The sequence below is a fragment of the Equus quagga genome, chromosome 11, assembly GCF_021613505.1.
Source record: "Equus quagga isolate Etosha38 chromosome 11, UCLA_HA_Equagga_1.0, whole genome shotgun sequence".
Taxonomy (NCBI): domain Eukaryota; kingdom Metazoa; phylum Chordata; class Mammalia; order Perissodactyla; family Equidae; genus Equus; species Equus quagga.
In genome coordinates this window covers 57,242,937-57,260,265 of record NC_060277.1, presented here as the reverse complement: position 1 = coordinate 57,260,265, position 17,329 = coordinate 57,242,937, and the positions used below count along the sequence as shown (strand labels likewise).

At 62.6% G+C, this 17,329-nt stretch overlaps 1 protein-coding gene across 2 annotated transcripts; it reads right to left on the bottom strand.

Moving 5' to 3' along the window:
• Positions 1–17,323, bottom strand: LLGL1 (LLGL scribble cell polarity complex component 1). Of its 2 annotated transcripts, none has more exons than XM_046677682.1 (23): positions 17,203–17,323; positions 13,959–14,056; positions 11,712–11,793; positions 11,492–11,622; positions 10,149–10,307; positions 9,906–10,068; positions 9,688–9,820; positions 9,305–9,359; positions 8,987–9,141; positions 8,691–8,914; positions 8,405–8,472; positions 7,198–7,351; positions 7,019–7,123; positions 6,144–6,436; positions 5,667–5,814; positions 5,331–5,484; positions 3,301–3,596; positions 2,521–2,785; positions 2,207–2,321; positions 1,909–2,021; positions 1,552–1,672; positions 1,323–1,411; positions 1–546 (listed from the first exon to the last, which is right to left on the bottom strand). In XM_046677682.1, exons 1-22 carry the CDS (start codon positions 17,281–17,283, stop codon positions 1,333–1,335), a joined length of 3,192 nt encoding a protein of 1,063 aa, XP_046533638.1. In that variant the 5' UTR covers positions 17,284–17,323; the 3' UTR covers positions 1–546; positions 1,323–1,332. The 2 variants fall into 2 exon arrangements, with proteins under 2 accessions (XP_046533638.1, XP_046533637.1); XM_046677681.1 differs by having other exon boundaries at positions 3–546; positions 9,688–9,823.
• Between the last annotated feature and the right edge of the window lie 6 nt (positions 17,324–17,329).

Genomic DNA, 17,329 nt, shown 5'->3' with positions numbered 1-17,329 from the left:
ACTAATTTTAACAAAATGATAGAAAAAAAACCCAAGGTACAATCTACAGGGAAATCCATCCTGACCTCCCACACACACCTGACTGGGCCCCAGTCCTGGTGGAGCTCCCAGTCACTCACATCCACGCTCGCACACACGTGCACTCACGCTCAGGCGGGGGGGCTGGCCCAGGGGCAAGTACCAAAATAGTTTTAGAAATGACTGTCCAGCCAGGAACAGGCGTTAGAAAAATACTCTGCAAAGAGTGGGGGAAGGATGGTGTGTGGAGTGGGAGGTGGCATGGGCTGCCAGCCTCAGCTGTCCTCCCACCATGGCACCCGGCCTCCAGGGGAGCCAACGGTCTCTGGGAGAGGCCGGTCTGAATCCACCCCAGAGGCTCTGAGCCGAGGCCTGGCCCACACCTTGGGCTGCCCTGGGCCGGGGCGGGCAGGTCCCGCTGGAGCCACAGGTTAGCAGACATGGGTCTATGGAAGGGCTGGGTGGAGCCGGGCGTCCCGGATCCCAGCTCCCAACAGGGCAGGTGGTGGCTGGGTAGCTCTGGCCTTCCTGGTAGAGGAAGAGAAGGGGGGTCAGCAGAAGGCCAGGGAGGCCCAAAGGGGCAGGTGACCTTGCCACACAGGTGTCACCACTCAGCCCCCCGCCCAGGGCAGGCAAAAGAACCACCCCAGGCATCTAGGGACAAGGACCCTACAGAGACAGCCTAAGGTGGGTTTGCCGAGTTTCTGACCACTGACCACATCCAGCCCACAGAGGTCAGGACGTGGCCAGAGAGGGGGCAGTGGTGACCCCAGCAAAAAGCAAAGAGACAGCTGGGGTGTCTGTACCTGGTGCAGGGCGAGGTTGTGTGGGCAGGGGCACTGGATACCTAATAGGTTGGTCGGACCTATGGGGCCCAGACCTGGGCAGGAGGCCTGAGCCCGGAGCGGGGCCTGGCCGGCCTTGAGTCAGGCCCCACTCTTGGGGCTCACCTGGCAGGGCCCGACCTTGTGTGCCTAGGTGATCTCATCTGCTGAAATGAGCTAGCCATCCAGCCCCTGAGCCCCAAGCTGCTGCCACCTCTAAGTTTTGGTCTGGCCTTGTTCCAGAAACCATCCATGACATCCAGGGGCTGACAGGCTGGCCCTGTTTTTGTAACACCAAACCACGAAAATCCTGTCTCTGTGGGCCCCTGAAGTCGCTGCCAGGACACCTCTGGCAGGCAGCCAGGTCTCGAGGAGTCCTGCCACCACAGGGGCCTGCCAGGCTTTCAGTGGGGAGACCAGGGCTGGGGCTCGAGGGTCAAGGCTGAGGGGGAAGGCGCAGGTGGGTCCGGGGTCCCGTACCTGAAGCCCTTCATTTGATCAGGATGGCACAGGCTCGAGCTTCGTCTTCCGCCAGGTTCCTCAGATTCTTCTCCGATTCCTCTGAAGAGCTGGGGAAAGAGGGCAGTGACCACACCGTCTGGGGTCTGGCCCCTCCTTGGCCCTCCACGCCAGCTTGGACCTAAGCCCGGCAGAAGGGAGACTGGGGAGCTGGGGTAGCCCCTCCTGTGGACCCACCCACCCGCCTCACCCCAGGAAATCCGTCACGTCCTCCACTGTGACGTCTCCTGTTGTGTCCAGCGTGGTATCAGCACTGGTGGCCGAGTCAATAGACATGGGTGAGAGTGTAGCCTCAGGTGGCTGTGGGGTATCTGCAGGGAGGAAGTGATCAAGCCCCTGCCAGGATCCCTGGGCACCCTGTGCACCTGGGGACCCAGTCCCAAACCCAGCCCACAGTGGGATGCAGCACCAACAGACACCCCCACCGGTCTCCTGAGGGCCTGCATGCCCCTCCCCAGCTTCCAGTCTGGCCTCCTGCAGAGACCTGGCTTGATGTCGGAGCCGTGCAGGTACCCCCACCCCCTCATGTCATGCCCAGCCCCCTCACCAGTTCCCATGCTGCGGACAGGACTGGGGCTTCCATCATGGCTCCGTGGGGCCAGGACGATGCCCGGGGTCCCATTAGCCTGGCTCAGCTTGGGCGACTCTCGGAGCCCGTAGCTGCAAAAATGGGGCCATGATGGGGGCCACAGGCAGGCACCTCAAGGTTCCCATTCCCAAGCCCAGGGACCAGAAAGGGGTGACACCAAGGAGAACCACCCTTGCTCTATGTAGAATGTGGGGGTGGGGATGAGACCAGCCTTGGTCACAGGCCTTGGGGGGCAGGGGCTCCCCGCTCCATGTACCTGGCACGGGCAGCATCGCCAGGCCAACTAATGTCCAGAGAGCAGAGTGGCTCTGTGATGTTCCGGGCACTTAGGGAGAAGCGTTCAAACTCCGATGGGGAAATCAGGTAGAAACCTGGGTGTGGGGAGAGGAGGAATGAAGAAGGCAGTTACGAGAGGCAACTCAGTCACAACCCTCAGCTAGACTCCTACCTGGCACCTGCCCCACCTTGGCTGGTGACGTGACCCCCCCCGCCTAGAACGCCCTCTGCTGACACTCCCTGGCAACTCTCCTGGCCCTGCAGGGCCCCTGGCCCAGGAAGCCTTCGCCTCACCCTGGCCGTGGCGCGTGAAGACACAGGAGGCAATGCCACTGATGTCCTCCTTCCGGATGCAGGAGTAGTGCACCTGGGGCCGCAGGCCAGGCACCGAGAAGACGTGCACATCGCCCAGGTTGGTGAGGCAGGCCAGGCAGGTCTCAGCGTAGTCCTCACAGGCCACGCTGGCAAATGTGGCCAGTGCCACCTTGCGCACACGACAACCCTCATGGGCCGTCAGCTTGAACTTGGTCTTGGCGCTCACCTTAGGCAGTGTGAATACCTGGCCAGGGGCAGGTGGCTGGTGAGCAGAGACTGGAGTCCATGCCCCCGAGGGCCCATCCTTCCTGGCTGCCAGCACCAGCCCCCACTCCGAGCCCAGGCTGCCAATTAGTCCCACACCCCTGACCACACTACCTCCTCTGCCTGGACAAGACCCTCCCGCCCCAAGTGCCATTCTCAGACTTGACCTCGGCTTCACACTGCTCCCGGAAACCTCCCAGAGCCCCTCTATCTGTGGCAAAACCAGTCACACTTGGTGGTAAGGGTTAGATGGCTGGTATCCCCCCAGACCACGAGTTCCCGCCAAACAGCCCTGGGGACAGTCAAGGGGTCCTGGTGGGACTCAGGTGGAAGGGTCCTGCAGAAATGTGACAGGCTGAGGGGGCACTGGGGCATCTCTGCTTGTTGGGGTAACTTGGGGGTCTCAAGAGGTATGGGGTGTAGGCAGGCCAGGGATTCTAGAGAGTCCAAGGGTGTCTGGGAGGCGGGGACCTGTAGGGTCTCCACGCAGCTCACCTTGAACTGCTCCTCAGATGCGATGAGCACAGCATGGCCACCTTGCATGTCAGGTGCCTGTGCCAGGTCCCGAGAGGCCTCGTACGGCTCGGGTAGTGGGCGGCCCCGCCCGTCCAACACAGCGATGGCCACCACAGGTGCGCGGTGCATCAGCTGCACCTCCTTGCCCAGCACGGCCTCCACTGCCCGCTCGGGCCGCTTCTCGCCACCCGCCACTGCCGTCGGCACCTCCAGTGCGTAGGCAAACACGGAGCCCGAGTTGGTGCCTGCCCACATGGTGGGTCCATGGTGGGCCGCTGCAGGGCGACAGCTGGTGAGGCGGGGTGTCTGCCTGCATGCTGCAGGTTCCTCCCGCCTGAACCCCCAGCACCCAGGACTGGTTCTCTCCTATCCCGTGCCTCCCCAATGACCTCAGCCAGCCTCATGACCTTGGGCACCTTCTTTAGACTGCTGACAATAGTGGGGGCCTTGGGCACAGTCTTCCGCAGAGACAGGAACAGCCTCTCAGTCATCTCCATGGGGACATCAACGGCACCCAAACTGGACCCTGATCTTTCCAACCCCACCCTCCTGCCCCCTCAGCCCCATCTCAGCAAGGCAGCCCCGTCATAAAGCCCTCCCCTCCCCCAACACCCCATCATTAGTCCTATCAATACTCGCAACTGGACCCTCACCCGGAAGGGGCATCAGGGTCCCGGGTGTGCCCCTCTGCTGGCCCCCTGCTTCACCCCCACCCCTCTTGGTGCATTTTCCACGGCAGGCAGACCCGGAAGGTCCCAGGCCCGGGATGAAATGAACTGAGGCCAGCCCTGGGCGTCTAGCCTGCACACGTTTGTGAGCTGAACCTCTGCGGAAGGTCCTTTAGTGGAGGGTCAGAGGTAAAGACACGGGAGCGAGGTGGACCCAGGCGCCAGCACTGTGTGCCCAGAGGAACTGATGACCTCAGCAACAACCATCAGGGGGAGCCAAACCCCAGCGAACAGCTGGTGAGCAACTCAAAACGCGGCCAGCCAAGACACCCCAACGCCCAGGCTGGCTGGGCGCCTGAACTCCAGCGGCCTTCTCACAGGGATGCTGGAACAGGGTGAAGTCCGCTGGGCCTGCCATGTCCAGACGGTGGGAAAAGTCACTGGGCAAAGGGCTCTCAACAAATAAACGACACCAGAAGGGGGGACGCCCCTCCCACTCAGAGGCCGAAAGACGCATCAGTGAATGCCATGTGTGGACTCCCTGGATGCTGACCCGACACCAGCTATAGAAAGGCATCTCTGAGATGAATGAAGAGAGCTGCCCAGGGACAAGGTATGACAAGACTCCATCAGCATGAGCTCCGTGGTGCGACGCACGCACCGTGGCTGTGCCTCCATCTGTCAGACACACTGAAGAGCTCACGTGAGGGTTTTCACTGAAAATGCTCCAACCAGATAAACGACAGAGTGTGGGGTGGGAACAGCTGCAGCAGCAGCCAGCCCGTGGCACCAGGGGAGGGACGTGGGCGACTGCCCTTGTCACTAATTTTGTGTATGGTTGAAATTGTCCGTTATACAAGTTAAAAATCAATCAATGAATCGGTCAATAAACCTGGCCACGCCACTTCTCCATGTAAGACCGTCCCAGGGTTCCCACCACTCAGGGTATAAGCCAGCTCCTCGGCGAGGTGGCAAGCACCACTGCCTCCCAGAGCCCTGTCCCTCTACTCCAGACACCGCCTGGGCACTCTCCCAAACACATGCCACCTCAGGGCCTTGGTACTGGCCGACCCCGCACACTCTCTTCCCCCCCATCTCGGGCTCCCTTCTCTCCATTTGGGTCTCCGAGGCCCCAGTGGCTCACTTAACAGCCCTGCACCATCAGAAGTTCCAGGGGGCTGTCTGGATGGACCCTGTTGCCAACACAGCCTGCACACATCAGGCACTCACAATGCTTTCCGGCCTCTGCAAGGTGTGGTCCCACCCCTTCTGCACGTCCATCTGTTTCCTCGATGGCCAACGGAGGCCCATCTCCCCAGCCCATCCCTCCCCTGGCCTCACCATCTCGAAGGAATGTGTCAGCAAAGTAGAGGCAGCGCACCACACCCGAGAGGGAGTCGTCAGCTGAGCGCGGCTCGATGCGGCGCTGCACAGGCGTCATCTCCACGTCATGCGGGCAGGCCTGTTCCGCCAGCTGTGCGTTAGCCTCCTGCAACTGGAAGGGCGTGGCGCTCCGGAACACCACCTCCCCTGCATCCCATCCGCTCCCGTACGGCCTGGCGCCCAATATCCCACCACCCTCCCCAACTCACCCAGGTCAGCCTGGGGTCCCAGGAGGCTCCACTTCCACAGCACAGCCTGCAGAAGCAGCACCTGGGCAGCCTTGCCCCAGCTCACCTTGCTGTTGGCATTAGCAGCCCGCTTCTTGCCCGACACTCGGCTCTTGCGGATGCGCCGGAAAGACTGGCGCAGCGACTTCTTGAGTGACTTCACCCGGGAGAGCGGCCCCTCCATGGCCAAAGAGTCATTGGGGTGAAGGGTGCACCTGAGGGCAGGCAGGCGCCAGTCGTGCTAGAAAGCAGCCTCCTGGAGCAGCCACCGTGCCCCTGCTGGCCCGGGGGCCAGGCATCAGGGGTGCCGGTCTATGCTGCCCCACCAACCCGGCAGCTGGAGGCCTGAGAACTCCACCAGCAGCCCTTCACATAAGGACAGAGCTACCACAGACAACAGAACCACCTTCATCACACCAAGCCTTAGAAGGGGAAACTGAGGCCCAGGCAGGTATGGGGAAGCACCAGAAGTCCCAGAGGAGGCTGGGGCCAGGTAGAGATGCAGACCCCATCTCACCAGGCTCCAGGCCTGCCCCCCACATACCTGGCCAGAACAGGACACTTGCGCTGATAGTCAAAGAGACCAAAGCCATGACTGGTGCCAAAGGCCACGAGGCTCCACTCGGCATGGAGCGTGACTGCGGTGACGGCAGCTGGCGGCAGGCACTGAACCAGCATGCGGGGCTGGAAGCCAGTGGGCCAAGGCAGAGGCCCAGTGCGTGGGCTCAGCCGCTCGTGGCCCTTCCACGTGAAGCCCTCACGGTCCTGGAGGAGGTCCACACTGGACACACTGACTGCCTGCTCTGATGGCACGTCACTCAGCTCCAGCACCAGCACCTGAGTCCACAGCCGGGGCAAGGGAGGAGCGAGCATGGAGGATGGGGCCACCCGTGCCCCACTGATCCTGTAAAGCCACTGCCAGGGTGGTCCCAGGACTGTCTCCAGTTCATCTGCTGAATAGGCACTTACTGAATGCCTACTGTATACTAGGACCCTGGAACCTAGTGGTGATCAAGACCCACTGGTCCCTGGCCTTCTGGAGCAAAGAAATCCCCCTGCACCAAGCCTGTCTCCCATTTAGCAATAAGCACAAGTAGAGCACCTTCTGTATAGTGTACAAATGCTGGGGGCATGGCAGTGACCAAGACCCAGTGGCCCCTGCCCTCCCAGGGCTTATCTACCACCTGTGCTCCTGCCCCTGGCCCCAACCCTCCATGGGTCCCTACAGCCAGAGCTTGGACTCAAGGCCCCCAACGACAGGCCCCACCTCGCTGGCTGGCCCCACCTGGAGCCCCATTCCCACCTCTGGGCTTCTGCCTGTGTTGGTCTCTCTACCACTCCACTAGACCCTCCAGTTCAGGCCCACTTCCTTCCGAAAGCCCTCTGAGACCCCCAACCCTGAGGAGGCCTCAGGCCTACCTGGCCTGCAGTGCCAGCCACCACCATCTGGGCTGTGTACTTGCAGAGTACCACCTTCTGCACGCCGAGCCGGGGATCATCGCTGTAGGGGTCAAAGCAGCCCACCTGGGGAGCGGGATGGAGCGATGACATGGGGCAGAGCTGGGACCAGGCTCCATGGGGCTGGGGGAGGGGCCCACCTTGCGGAAAGGTGGCCAGTCGTCCTCGGCAGCCTGGGCCAGGCTGTCGGCATGCTCACAGTCCGTCTGGAAGAGGCCAGCTGTGCTCAGCTTGTAGAGCGGCCGCAGAGCCACCCCAGAGGCATCCCAGAACCGCACGGTGCCATCCTCGTGGCTGCAAGGACGGCAACATCAGGCCCACGCCAGGTCCCTGTGCACCCCTCCCTCCACTCATCCACTGGCCACTCACTGAGCACCCACTGCATATGCTAAACACTGAGCAGACTCCTACAGCACACCACAAACAGGAAGAACCTATGTACAGGGCTAACGCATAACTGAGCACCTGCTGCATCCCAGGCCACAAGCACCTGAGCTCTCCAAACAGGGGGAAAGGCGTGGAAAGAACCACCAGTGTGATGAGCAGGGGAAGGAAGCGGGGTTCCGCCCCCATGGGAGCATCCAGAAAGGTGATCAGGAGTTAGCCAGTCACAGAGCAGAGGGATCAGCCGGGGCACGAGGCAGCCATGTAGGCAGAGCAGCAGGAAGACTGGGGAGGTAGGGAGGAAGCAGGGAAGGGACCAGGTGGGGAGGGGCAAACAAATCTGGGGTGCAGCCTTGGGACACAGCTGCAGAGCCCCAGTGGGGAGCCCTTGGGCAGTGGAAGGAGCCCAGAGCCAGGATGTGAGAAGATGTGCGAGCCTGTAGGGCTGGCTGGGACACCTCCAGTAGCCCTGAAAACCACACGTAAGAGTTCTCAAGCAAGGGAGCGGACGTCAGAGTCAGAGCCCCGAGGGTCCCAGCACAGGCGGGCGGCAAGGGCAGGGCAGGAAGTGGAGGCCTGAGTCACCAAGCACGTCAGCGCCCGCCAGGCGCAGGCCAGGCTCCCCAACACCTGCCCTGGGCAGCTCGGCGTGGGCCGGCCCAGATTTTCCGGTCCCAAGGCAGGCTGGGTGGGTGGAGCTCAGTTCCAGGCCAAAAGGCAGGGCAGGGCAGGGCCTTGAACCAGGGTCTAGGGAGGCTTCATCCCAATCCACCCGGTGGGAGGGGGTGACCTGGTCCCACCAGGGGCCAGGGCCTGAGTCACCAGGCAGGTCGGTACCCGCCAGGCCCAGAATGGGCTCTCCTGCACTTATGTGGGCTGTAACAGGCCCTGCTCACCCACATACACATGCACACACACACGTCACAACTGTGCTTGTCCAGGGGACACACATGTCTGCCCTACCCAGTCAGCAGCAGCCCTCGCTGTGATGGCTCCTGGGCCAGGTTCCGGCCCCCAGTTATAGGCCAGCTCTGAGAGAGGGAGGCAGAGATGTAAGTGGAAGGTCGGGACAAACGTCTTCTCTCTCTCACCCCAGGCAGGGCATCCACGACCCAAACCACTCCCGCGTTCCCCATCTACAGCTGCCACATTAAACACCTCCAGGCCTGTGCCCGCAGTGCCCTCCACTGAGAACACCCTTCCTCCTCCCTCCCCAAGATCTTGCCCCACAGGACACCCCGACACACACCAAGGCAGTGGAGGCAGGCTGCGGGCTCTGCTGCTCGCCAGCGCTCACAATGCGGGCCCAGAGCTTGGCAGGGACGTTGGCGACGTGGGCTGAACAGGTGATAGCAGACGAGTGCAGCGGGGCCAGATACGGAGCAGGCACAGCTGGCCAACCGGGTGTTTGCAGGTCGAGCACCACCAGCTCCTCTTCGAGCAACACAGCCAGGGCCTGGGGCTGGTCAAACTCTGTGGGACAGAGGTAGAGTGAGCACAGATAGGTGGCGCTGGGCACGGCGTGGAGGGGGGCAAGGAACACACCATCCTCGGGCCTCGTGCTGTGCACCGTGAAGAAGTCGATGATGCGGGAGGTGAAGTCCAGCGTCACCAGAGTCTCGGCCTGGAGCACACTCACACAGTGGCGGTCACCATAGCTGGCGCGGGGCATGCCACCACTGAAGATGATAAAGTGGCCCCTGTGCAGGGTAGAGGAGCCACGTGATCCACTTGGGCCCAGAGCACACACTGACCGATCCAGAGAGAGCATCACGGGACATTCCTATGTTCCAGAACACACCCTCTGCCCCCACAGTCAGACACAGTCCCCAACCCACACATGAGACCCGGCTCCCCACCTACCCAGATTCACAGTTTCGCCACAGAATCTTGTTGATAGCTTTGCAGGGGAAGGGGCCTGGAGGGATGGGACAGTGTCAGGCTCACTCGCTGGCTGGACTCAGAAGAGCCCCAGATTGCACCTTTCACCTCTTCTCCCATTCACATCCTGCCTCTATCACTCCCCGCCTTGCAGCTGCTTTCTGCCTCTCCAACAGGAAGGCCACTGCCCCTCACCATGCCTCCCAGGGTCTCAACTCTGCAGATTTGGCTTGGCACTGCCGCCTTCCACAAGTGTTCCTGGATAGCCCCACCAAGGCCACACAGCTCCCAGTGCCTGAGCTTGGGATTGGCTGTCAACCCGTGCTCAGGCAGTGGGGGCTGCCCTCGGCCTCCCTAGCACTCACCATAGGGTGTGGTGGCTACCATGGGCTGCGTTGTCGGGGAGCTGCCGGTGTCTGCAGACCAGATGGCATAGCTGCCATCGCTGTGTGAGCTGACCAGAGTGCTGCCGCTGCGCTCCCAGCACAAGCTCTCTAGCTGCTGCGGGGCAGGGTGGATGGGCATGAGCAAGGCAGCCGTGAGCAGAGGGCCCCAGCTGCAGGCACCGGCAACACACACATACCTGGTTCCCCAGGAAGATATGGTCTGCACACTGTGCGGCCTGGTTCCAGATGACCAGCAAGCCCCGGCTATAGCCAATGAGGATCTTGGTGGGGTCCCGCAGGTGTCCCTCAAGCGCCTCCACGGGGCCCAGTGCCTTCCCACACCGGTAGTCATCTGGCACACTGCAGAGGGAGCTCAGGTGAGCCAGCAGCAGCTCTGTCTGGGCACCAAGCGGGTGCTGGGAAGTCTGCCTGCCTCTCACCTTCGCAGGACCTCATCAGGACCAAGGGTCTGGCCCTCAAGCAACGTCAAGGTGGGAACATCCAGGAAGAAGACACTGCCACCTTCGGTGCCCAGGGCTGCCATGTCACCAGCAGCTACCAGCAGGACCACTGTGACGCGGGTGAGGCTGGGGGGGCCACTGTGAGAGATAAGGGGAGGCGGGTGAGGGTGCAGGCCCATCCACCAGCTGAGGAGGGTGTAAAGGGGGCTGGGCTGCTACTGTTAGTTCGTTACAGCTCCTCTGTGTTCACTGGGGCCTGATTATCAAGTAGGCTGGTGACCAGGAAGGCGACGGTGGTGGCTGTGGGCATCATAATTAGCTCGCTCAATTATTCATCAGGATGTCGGCAGTGAGAGGGATAAAAATAGGCTCCCCAGGTTCTGGAGACGGGCTCCCAAGCTCCTCCCACCCACCAGGAAGGGAATGCAGGAACCAGGCCACCCCTTGGGCCAGGACCAGGAGCTCCAGGACACACAGCTCTCCTGAGCCCCACCCAGGAACCCCTGCCACCAGCCCTCTGGATGCCTCCCTGACTTTGCAGGGGGACCTAGACCACCCCTGCCTGCAGAGACTGGGAGACCCCAGGACTGCACCCCTAGGTTACAGCTGGATGTGTGGGGGTGTCATCCAGCCCGCAACAGGAGCAGTACAAGCCTCTCACTGAGCTAGAAAAAGGCATCTCGCAGCGTGAAGGACTCGCCCACTCCAGCCATTTCAGTAAGGGCCAGCAGAGCCAGGGACTAAGGCCCCTTTCACTCTCACCAGTGGTCCAGGCCACTCTGTTGGCCTCTGAGGCTTCCTGCTGACACCTCACACAGCACAGCCCAGCAGGACCCTTCTTGCCCCAAAACCTGCTGTTTCACCTGCCTGTCACCCCACCCCCAACTCAAGGGGCCAGGCGACCCTTGCTGATATCACTCAGCTTAGATCTGCCCCATGGCCCCAGACACCTCCATCATTGCAGGGAGCACAGTGCCACGCATCAGGTACCAGGAGTCTGGGACACAACACCCACACTCTCCCATCCCGGGCCTCAAGGCCCTAGCAGTCCTAGGGCCTAGCACGGACCCTACCTGCTCTCCTTGGACTCAGCCAGAACACCCCCCATCTAATACCCACAAAGTCCAGGTAGCACATCTCAGTCAAGAGGGGTCCAAATGCTGCCTTCTGGGACCCAAGCCCAACTCAACGTACCCAGCCACTCTGAACCCCACCCCTGGACAGCTTCCTGTCCCTAACACGCCTTTGCACGGCTGGTTTCCACAGCCCCCGCCCAGCTCCCCTATGACTGGTGGCTGGTCCCTGGCCAAGTCCTCCAGTACCTGGCACCATCAAAGCCCGGCCGACTAGGTGGCTGAAAGCTGAGTGCTTCCTCCAGATGGGCACAGCCATCATGGTGAAGGATCTCCCAAAGATGCAGGCTGCTGTCGTCCAGCAGAGTCAGGAGGCGGCCCTGGAGGGTGAGCAAAGACCAAGACTGGGCTGGCCTGGGGAGGGGGGCCTGGGGGCCATGGGAGCCAGCTGGTGGGGAGAGAGGCTCACCTGGCCAGGCAGGAAGTGCATCTGAGTGACAGTGGTTGTGTCTCGGTGCAGGCCGGTGAACTCCACACCTGGTGCACCGTAGCTGAGGGCAACAGGTCAAGGGCAGATACAAGCAGGCACGGACCCAGAACCAAGAAACCAAGGCACAGGAGATGCCCAAGCCACCTCCTTCTCAGGACCATTCCAATGGTCCCAGCCAGGCCTGCCTATTCAGGAGCCCCCAGAGCCCAGGAGGGGCCCCTCCCTGAGGAAGCACCATCCTGCACCCACAAGGGATCTCCAGGCTCAGAGTGCAGGCTCCACTCAACTCCTGTAAATCGCTGCTGCTGTATGACCTTCACTTCCTCATCTAAAATGGGCTAGTGACTCCCACCTCATAGGGCTGGCACAGGGCAGGTAAGAATAAAAACACATCCAGTATGCTGCCTAGGCCTGGCACACAGCCAAGGCTCCACTCGGTGCCAGCCTTGTGTGTGTCTATGTGCACGAGAGCCCAGCCCTGCAGGTCAGGATCCCACAGGCAGAGATGCCAGGCCAGGCCTGGGCAGGGAAGCCCAGGGCAGAGGAGAGTTCAGGCTGCCCCTTCCCACAGCTCCAGGCCTAACTCCAGCTGTGGACAAGGAAACCAACCTCTCTCCGGGACAGGCAGCCAGTGGCCCCCACCAGGAGGGAGGAGAGGCCACGGCCTGCCCATTTTACAGGCAAGCACACAGAGGCTTGGAGAGGTTGGGTAACTGGTTTCAAGTGCCCAGCCTCAGTGCCAGAGTCCCAGCAACTCCAGGTTTGATGGCAGATGGGCAGGGCCAAGGGGGCCCCAGGAGGGAAGACTAGGGAGGGGTCAGTAACATCACCCGGCAACAAGGAAGGAGCCGTTGCTTGGAGCTAGAGTTGGGATTCCCTGCAGGAGCCAGGAGAACAGAAGAGGGGACAAAAGAGGGGGCATGAGTGCTGGGCGGGAACCAGGGTCGCCAAGGAGACGGGGCCAGCCTTGAGGGGGAGGGGCAGCTTTTGTGGCCAGGGCCCGTCGTCCTCTCCAGCCTCAGTTTCCCCACCCAGGGCTCTGGGCTGGGGTGGTTTGCGGGGAAAGAGGGAGGGAGGGGAGGGCTCTGGTCTCCTCTGAGGCTATCTCCTTGCCTGCACACCAGGTTCCTTGTAAGCACGAGGAGTCAGTGCACAAGAAAGACCAGGACACCAGCAGGGACACTCGAGAGGCTGACAGAGAGAGACATGGAGCGGGGCACTGTGGGGACACAACACACGTGTGGGGCAGCACAGCACCTGCAAGGGGCGGGAGTAGCAGGCCAGGGAGTGGGTGCCCCCCAGGGCAGGTGGGGGCCTGGGGTCAGGGGGCCAGGGAGGGAGAAGAGGGGCGTTCAGGCCCGGCCACATTCCCTAGAGCAGGCAAGCTCAAACCGCAGGCCCAGGCGCCCACCCCTGCCTGGCCAGTGCCCCCAGCCCCGGGGTGGGGAGACCCCCACCTCCAGCCCACCTCTTTTCAGGCACTGACTCACTTTGTGCCAACTGATGTCCCCAGCGAGGGTACTGAGACCCAGAGGGTCAAACAGGGAGGGGTGGGGGCAGGCACTCCTCACCAAGCAGCGGGCAACCAGACTCTGCACCTCGGTTTCCTGGCCTGAAGGGCTTCACTGCGAGCAGTTGGGGTGGGATTCTCCATGGCAGGCAAGGAGGCATTCAGCTGCCTGCTTGCCCCCACCCCACCCCCACCCTGCGCCTGCAGGGAAAATGCCCGCTTTGTGCAGCTCACACAGCCCATTGTGTGACCGCCAGCATCCAGGTGGGGGCCGAGCTGCGCTCACCATGCCGAGCCTGGCACTGCCACCAGCCCCTCGGCCGAACACATGTGTCTTCGCACACACACATGTGCCCAGTCACCAGGGCAAGAGCCAACTATGTGATCCCCGCCCTCCAACCACCCTTGATGGGTACCATGCTCAGCCAGCCCCCCTGGCCCAGCCTCCCCAGTCACAGTTGCTGGGACGATGGCAGGGTCACCTAGGTAACTGGCTGGCTGAAATGCAGTGAGGGACAGCTGTGGCCACTGCAAGCTGACTGACACCTCATCTCTGTGAGGAGATATCCCAGGGTAAAAGCTGCACGGGCTTCCACCAGGATCCCAGCACCTACGTCAGCCTCCTAGGCTGGGCCCCGCCCAAGGAGTCCAGCACACAGGGAGCCACAAGCAGGTGGTCCTCACAGGCCCCCAAGGCCACGGCCTGCAAAGGATACATCTTGACGGCCCCAGACCTTGTGCCGATGGCCATGATGCGAAGCTCCGGGTCGAAGGCCAGGGCGCTGGGCTGGTTGGGGAAGCCATGCTCCACAGTCTACAGGGGTGGGGCGGGGAGGGAGGGTACTCACACAGGCATGGCTTCCCCCGGCCTACCCTGAGACCCACCCCAAGGCAGTCTGCAGGTTCTGCCTCTGCTGCACAGCAGGACTAGCGCTGGGTCCATCTGCACTCTGTGCCTCAGTGTCTCCAACTGTGAAATGGGCAATCACACCTCCAATCACTGCACAAGGGTCTGAGCCCCTGGCCCCACCACACAGACCTTCCTCCAGCCGAGGCCCCGTCCCTCTCAAAACCCCTGTCCTCTTCACTGTGCAGAGGGCTCTGGCAACAAACAGGGAGAACAAAGCTCAACAAGGTGCAGGCTTGGAAGTGGACTCCACCTGCCCCGGGGGGTGGGGCTCCGCACCCGACTCCTAAAGGCACAGACTGAAGCTCGTGGAGGCGTCATGCCGCTTGAGCTCCCACGTGAAGTCCACGGGCTCCCCGACACAGACCCCATGTAGAGGTCAGAGGCCAACACCCACAAGTTAGCTAGGCAGAGGCTCTTCATACCCAGCCCCACCCCCAGACTCAGAGACAGGGAGACTGAGGCCCAGAGAGAGGGAGCTTCCTGCCCAGTCTCTGAAGGTGTCACTCACTTCCAAGACTTGGGTCCCCTACCTGGAAACTGGAGAACAAGATTCCCCTCCCATCTGTGGTGGGGATGGTGTGAAGGGGGCTTGTGCACTGGGGGTGTCGACAGAACTCGCTCCTTGATTCCACTCACTTGTGTTTTCCTCCGTTTGCACACCCCCCCAAGCAGCTCATACTCAGCCCCTGAGGCCTGGAGGTGGGGTGGAGTGTCCCTGGGGAGCCTGCAGCCCTGGGTCCCCATCCCCCTGTCCTCAACACCAATGTGGGGCACCAGATGTGGGCCAGTGGTTCCTCCTGACCACTGCGTCAGCAAGACACATATTTTGTAAGAAACTCTGGTCCCCAGGCCTCTCACCCCAGCCTTCCTCCTGCCTCATCCTATCTAGATAGGCTCAGCCCTGTGGGCAGTTGGCTCAGCCTTAGGCTAGTCTCAGGACTCTCCAGGCCTCAGTTTCCCACCTGGGCACTGGGGGCAGTAAGTCTACCTGAGGACAGTGTCACCCTTGTGGCCAGGGGCAGGGAGGCAGCATCCCTTTCCCACTGGCACTGCCATGCCCATTCTGGACCTGACGGTGTCTGACCAGGCCCCTCCTCTGCTCAGGACCCTCGCGGGCTCCCAGCTCACTCTGGCAAAGCCGAATCCTCACATCTGGCCCCTCTGTCCTCCATTCCCCACTCTCCCCTGGCTCACTTGACTCCAGGCCCAGGGATCTTTTGCTCTCCTCCAATTTCCTAGGCAGGCCCCTCTCCGGGCTTTTGCACCTCCAGTCCCTCTAGTAGGAAGGCACTTTACCCAGAAAGCCTCAGGGTGGGCTCCTTCCCAGCACTCAGGTCTCAGCTCAGGCATCAACTCCTCGAGGCCCGCTAAGGCCCCCTGGCTCTAGCAGCCACTCCTGCCCACAGGGTCCATGCCTGCCCCCCACTCGCTTTATTTAATCCACAGCACTGGCCACCACCCAACCTGCTGCATATTTTACTCTTGATTTGGCTTTTCACTGTCTCCTCCACTTGTACATCAGCCCCTGAGTGAAGAGGTGTTTGTCCCTTCGGGTCACTACGGTATCCCCAGCACCTAGGAGAACTCACACACAGCAGGAGCTCAGCACGTGTTAAAGTGACACAGAATGGACCTCCCACAGGCAACGTGAGGGCAGCGCTGGGACCTGGACCAAGACTGAGTCCCAAGGCAGTGCTCGCCTCTGACCTGGCCCCCAGCTAGAGAACCTGGGGCCTATTTTCAGTGGTGATCCTTCTGGTGACCAAGCTCCTTGCCCAAGACCACACCCCCCACCCCTGCCAGCCACTCAGAATGGTCTCACCCTCCTCAGCTGCAGCCCTGCTTCTGACCCAGGGCCAGCCAGGTGGGCCGAGGTCCCCCTCTACACTGCGCCTGGCTGCTGGGGAGGCGACCTCAGCCCAGCGGCCGCACAGGGGCTGGCCCGCCCACCAGCAGCACAGGAAGGGGGCCGGCCCTCGGCCTCAGGCTCTGGGCCACTAAGTCTGAGAGTCCTGGAGGCCCCCACTAGCACCTTGGAAACCCTGCCTGCCCCAAGAGACGTCCGGTGCCTCTGCCCCTCCAGGCCCAGCTGTCCCCGCAAAAGGGGCAGAGTGACCTCCTGGACCACAGTGGCCCCTGAGAAAATCCCTGCCCCTCCGAGCTAAAGTCGAACCCCACCGACAAGGGGACACAAGGACAAAGCGCCCAGCTCACTGTGACTTGGGCAAGTCGTCAGCCCTTCCTGAACCCCGATTTTCTCATCCGTGCGACGGGGATAACGACTCTACCCCAAGGGCAGCGCGGGCTGCGCAGTGAGAGGGCTCTGGAGCAGAACGGAGCCCGGAGCAAGCCCCGGGAGGGACGCGCGGGCAGGCGGGGCCAGGGCCCTTCCTCCGGGCCCCTCCGCCCTACCCGGGGAGAAGCACGCCGCAGACGCCCACCCGCCCCTCGGCCAGCCGCCCACGCGACATGGGGCGGCAGCCACAGCAGGGGGGAAGCGGGCCCATTTCACGGCAAGGAAAACGGAGGCCCCGCGACCCCAAGTGTGGCTTGGGACACAGCCAGGCGTCAGGGCGCGGGGAAGGCCCGGACAGGGACCTCCCGGCCCCACCCCCCAACATCTGCCTCCACTCCCGCCCGTCCCGCCCAGCCCGGGGGCGAAGCAAAACAAACCCGGGCCTGCCGCCCCCAGGGATGAGCAGGGCGCTGGGGGCCGAGACCAAGAGCCAGAGAGGAGAGAGCGCGAGTTCAAGAGACCTCGGAGACACAGCGGGGGAGAGACACGGAGACGAGAGACGCAGCGACACGGGCCCACGGCCGAGCCCCCTCCCAGGCACAGGCAGAGGCTAGGGGCGCAGGGCCCCGGCAACCGCGGCTGCAGCGCGGCCGGCGAGGCCCGGGATCCGGAGAGGCGGCACCGGAGTCCGCGAGACAGACCCGCGCCGCGCCCCAGCCGGGCGCCCCCTCCCCCGGCCCGACGTGGCTCCGGCCCCCGGCCCCGGCCCGCCCCCTCCCGCGCGACCGGGCCGCCTCCGCCGCCACCGCCGCACCTTGTTGAAGGCGAAGAGCTCCTGCTTGAGCTTCTCGCGCTGCGGGTCGGCGCCCTGCCGCCGGAACCGAAACTTCATCATCTTGCGTCCGGCCGCCGGCGCCGCGCCCGCCGCCGCCGCCCGCAGG

Bases quoted from the DNA above. Each gene is read 5' to 3' on its own strand.
- LLGL1 (XM_046677681.1), bottom strand. From the start codon at position 17,283: ATGATGAAGTTTCGGTTCCGGCGGCAGGGCGCCGACCCGCAGCGCGAG. The intron at 11,794-13,958 runs GTATCCTTTGCA...TGTTGCCCTCAG, and splicing joins AGGTCTGGGGCCGTCAAGAT to CTACGGTGCACCAGGTGTGG. The intron at 1,673-1,908 runs GTGAGGGGGCTG...TCCTCCCTGCAG, and splicing joins TGTCCGCAGCATGGGAACTG to ATACCCCACAGCCACCTGAG.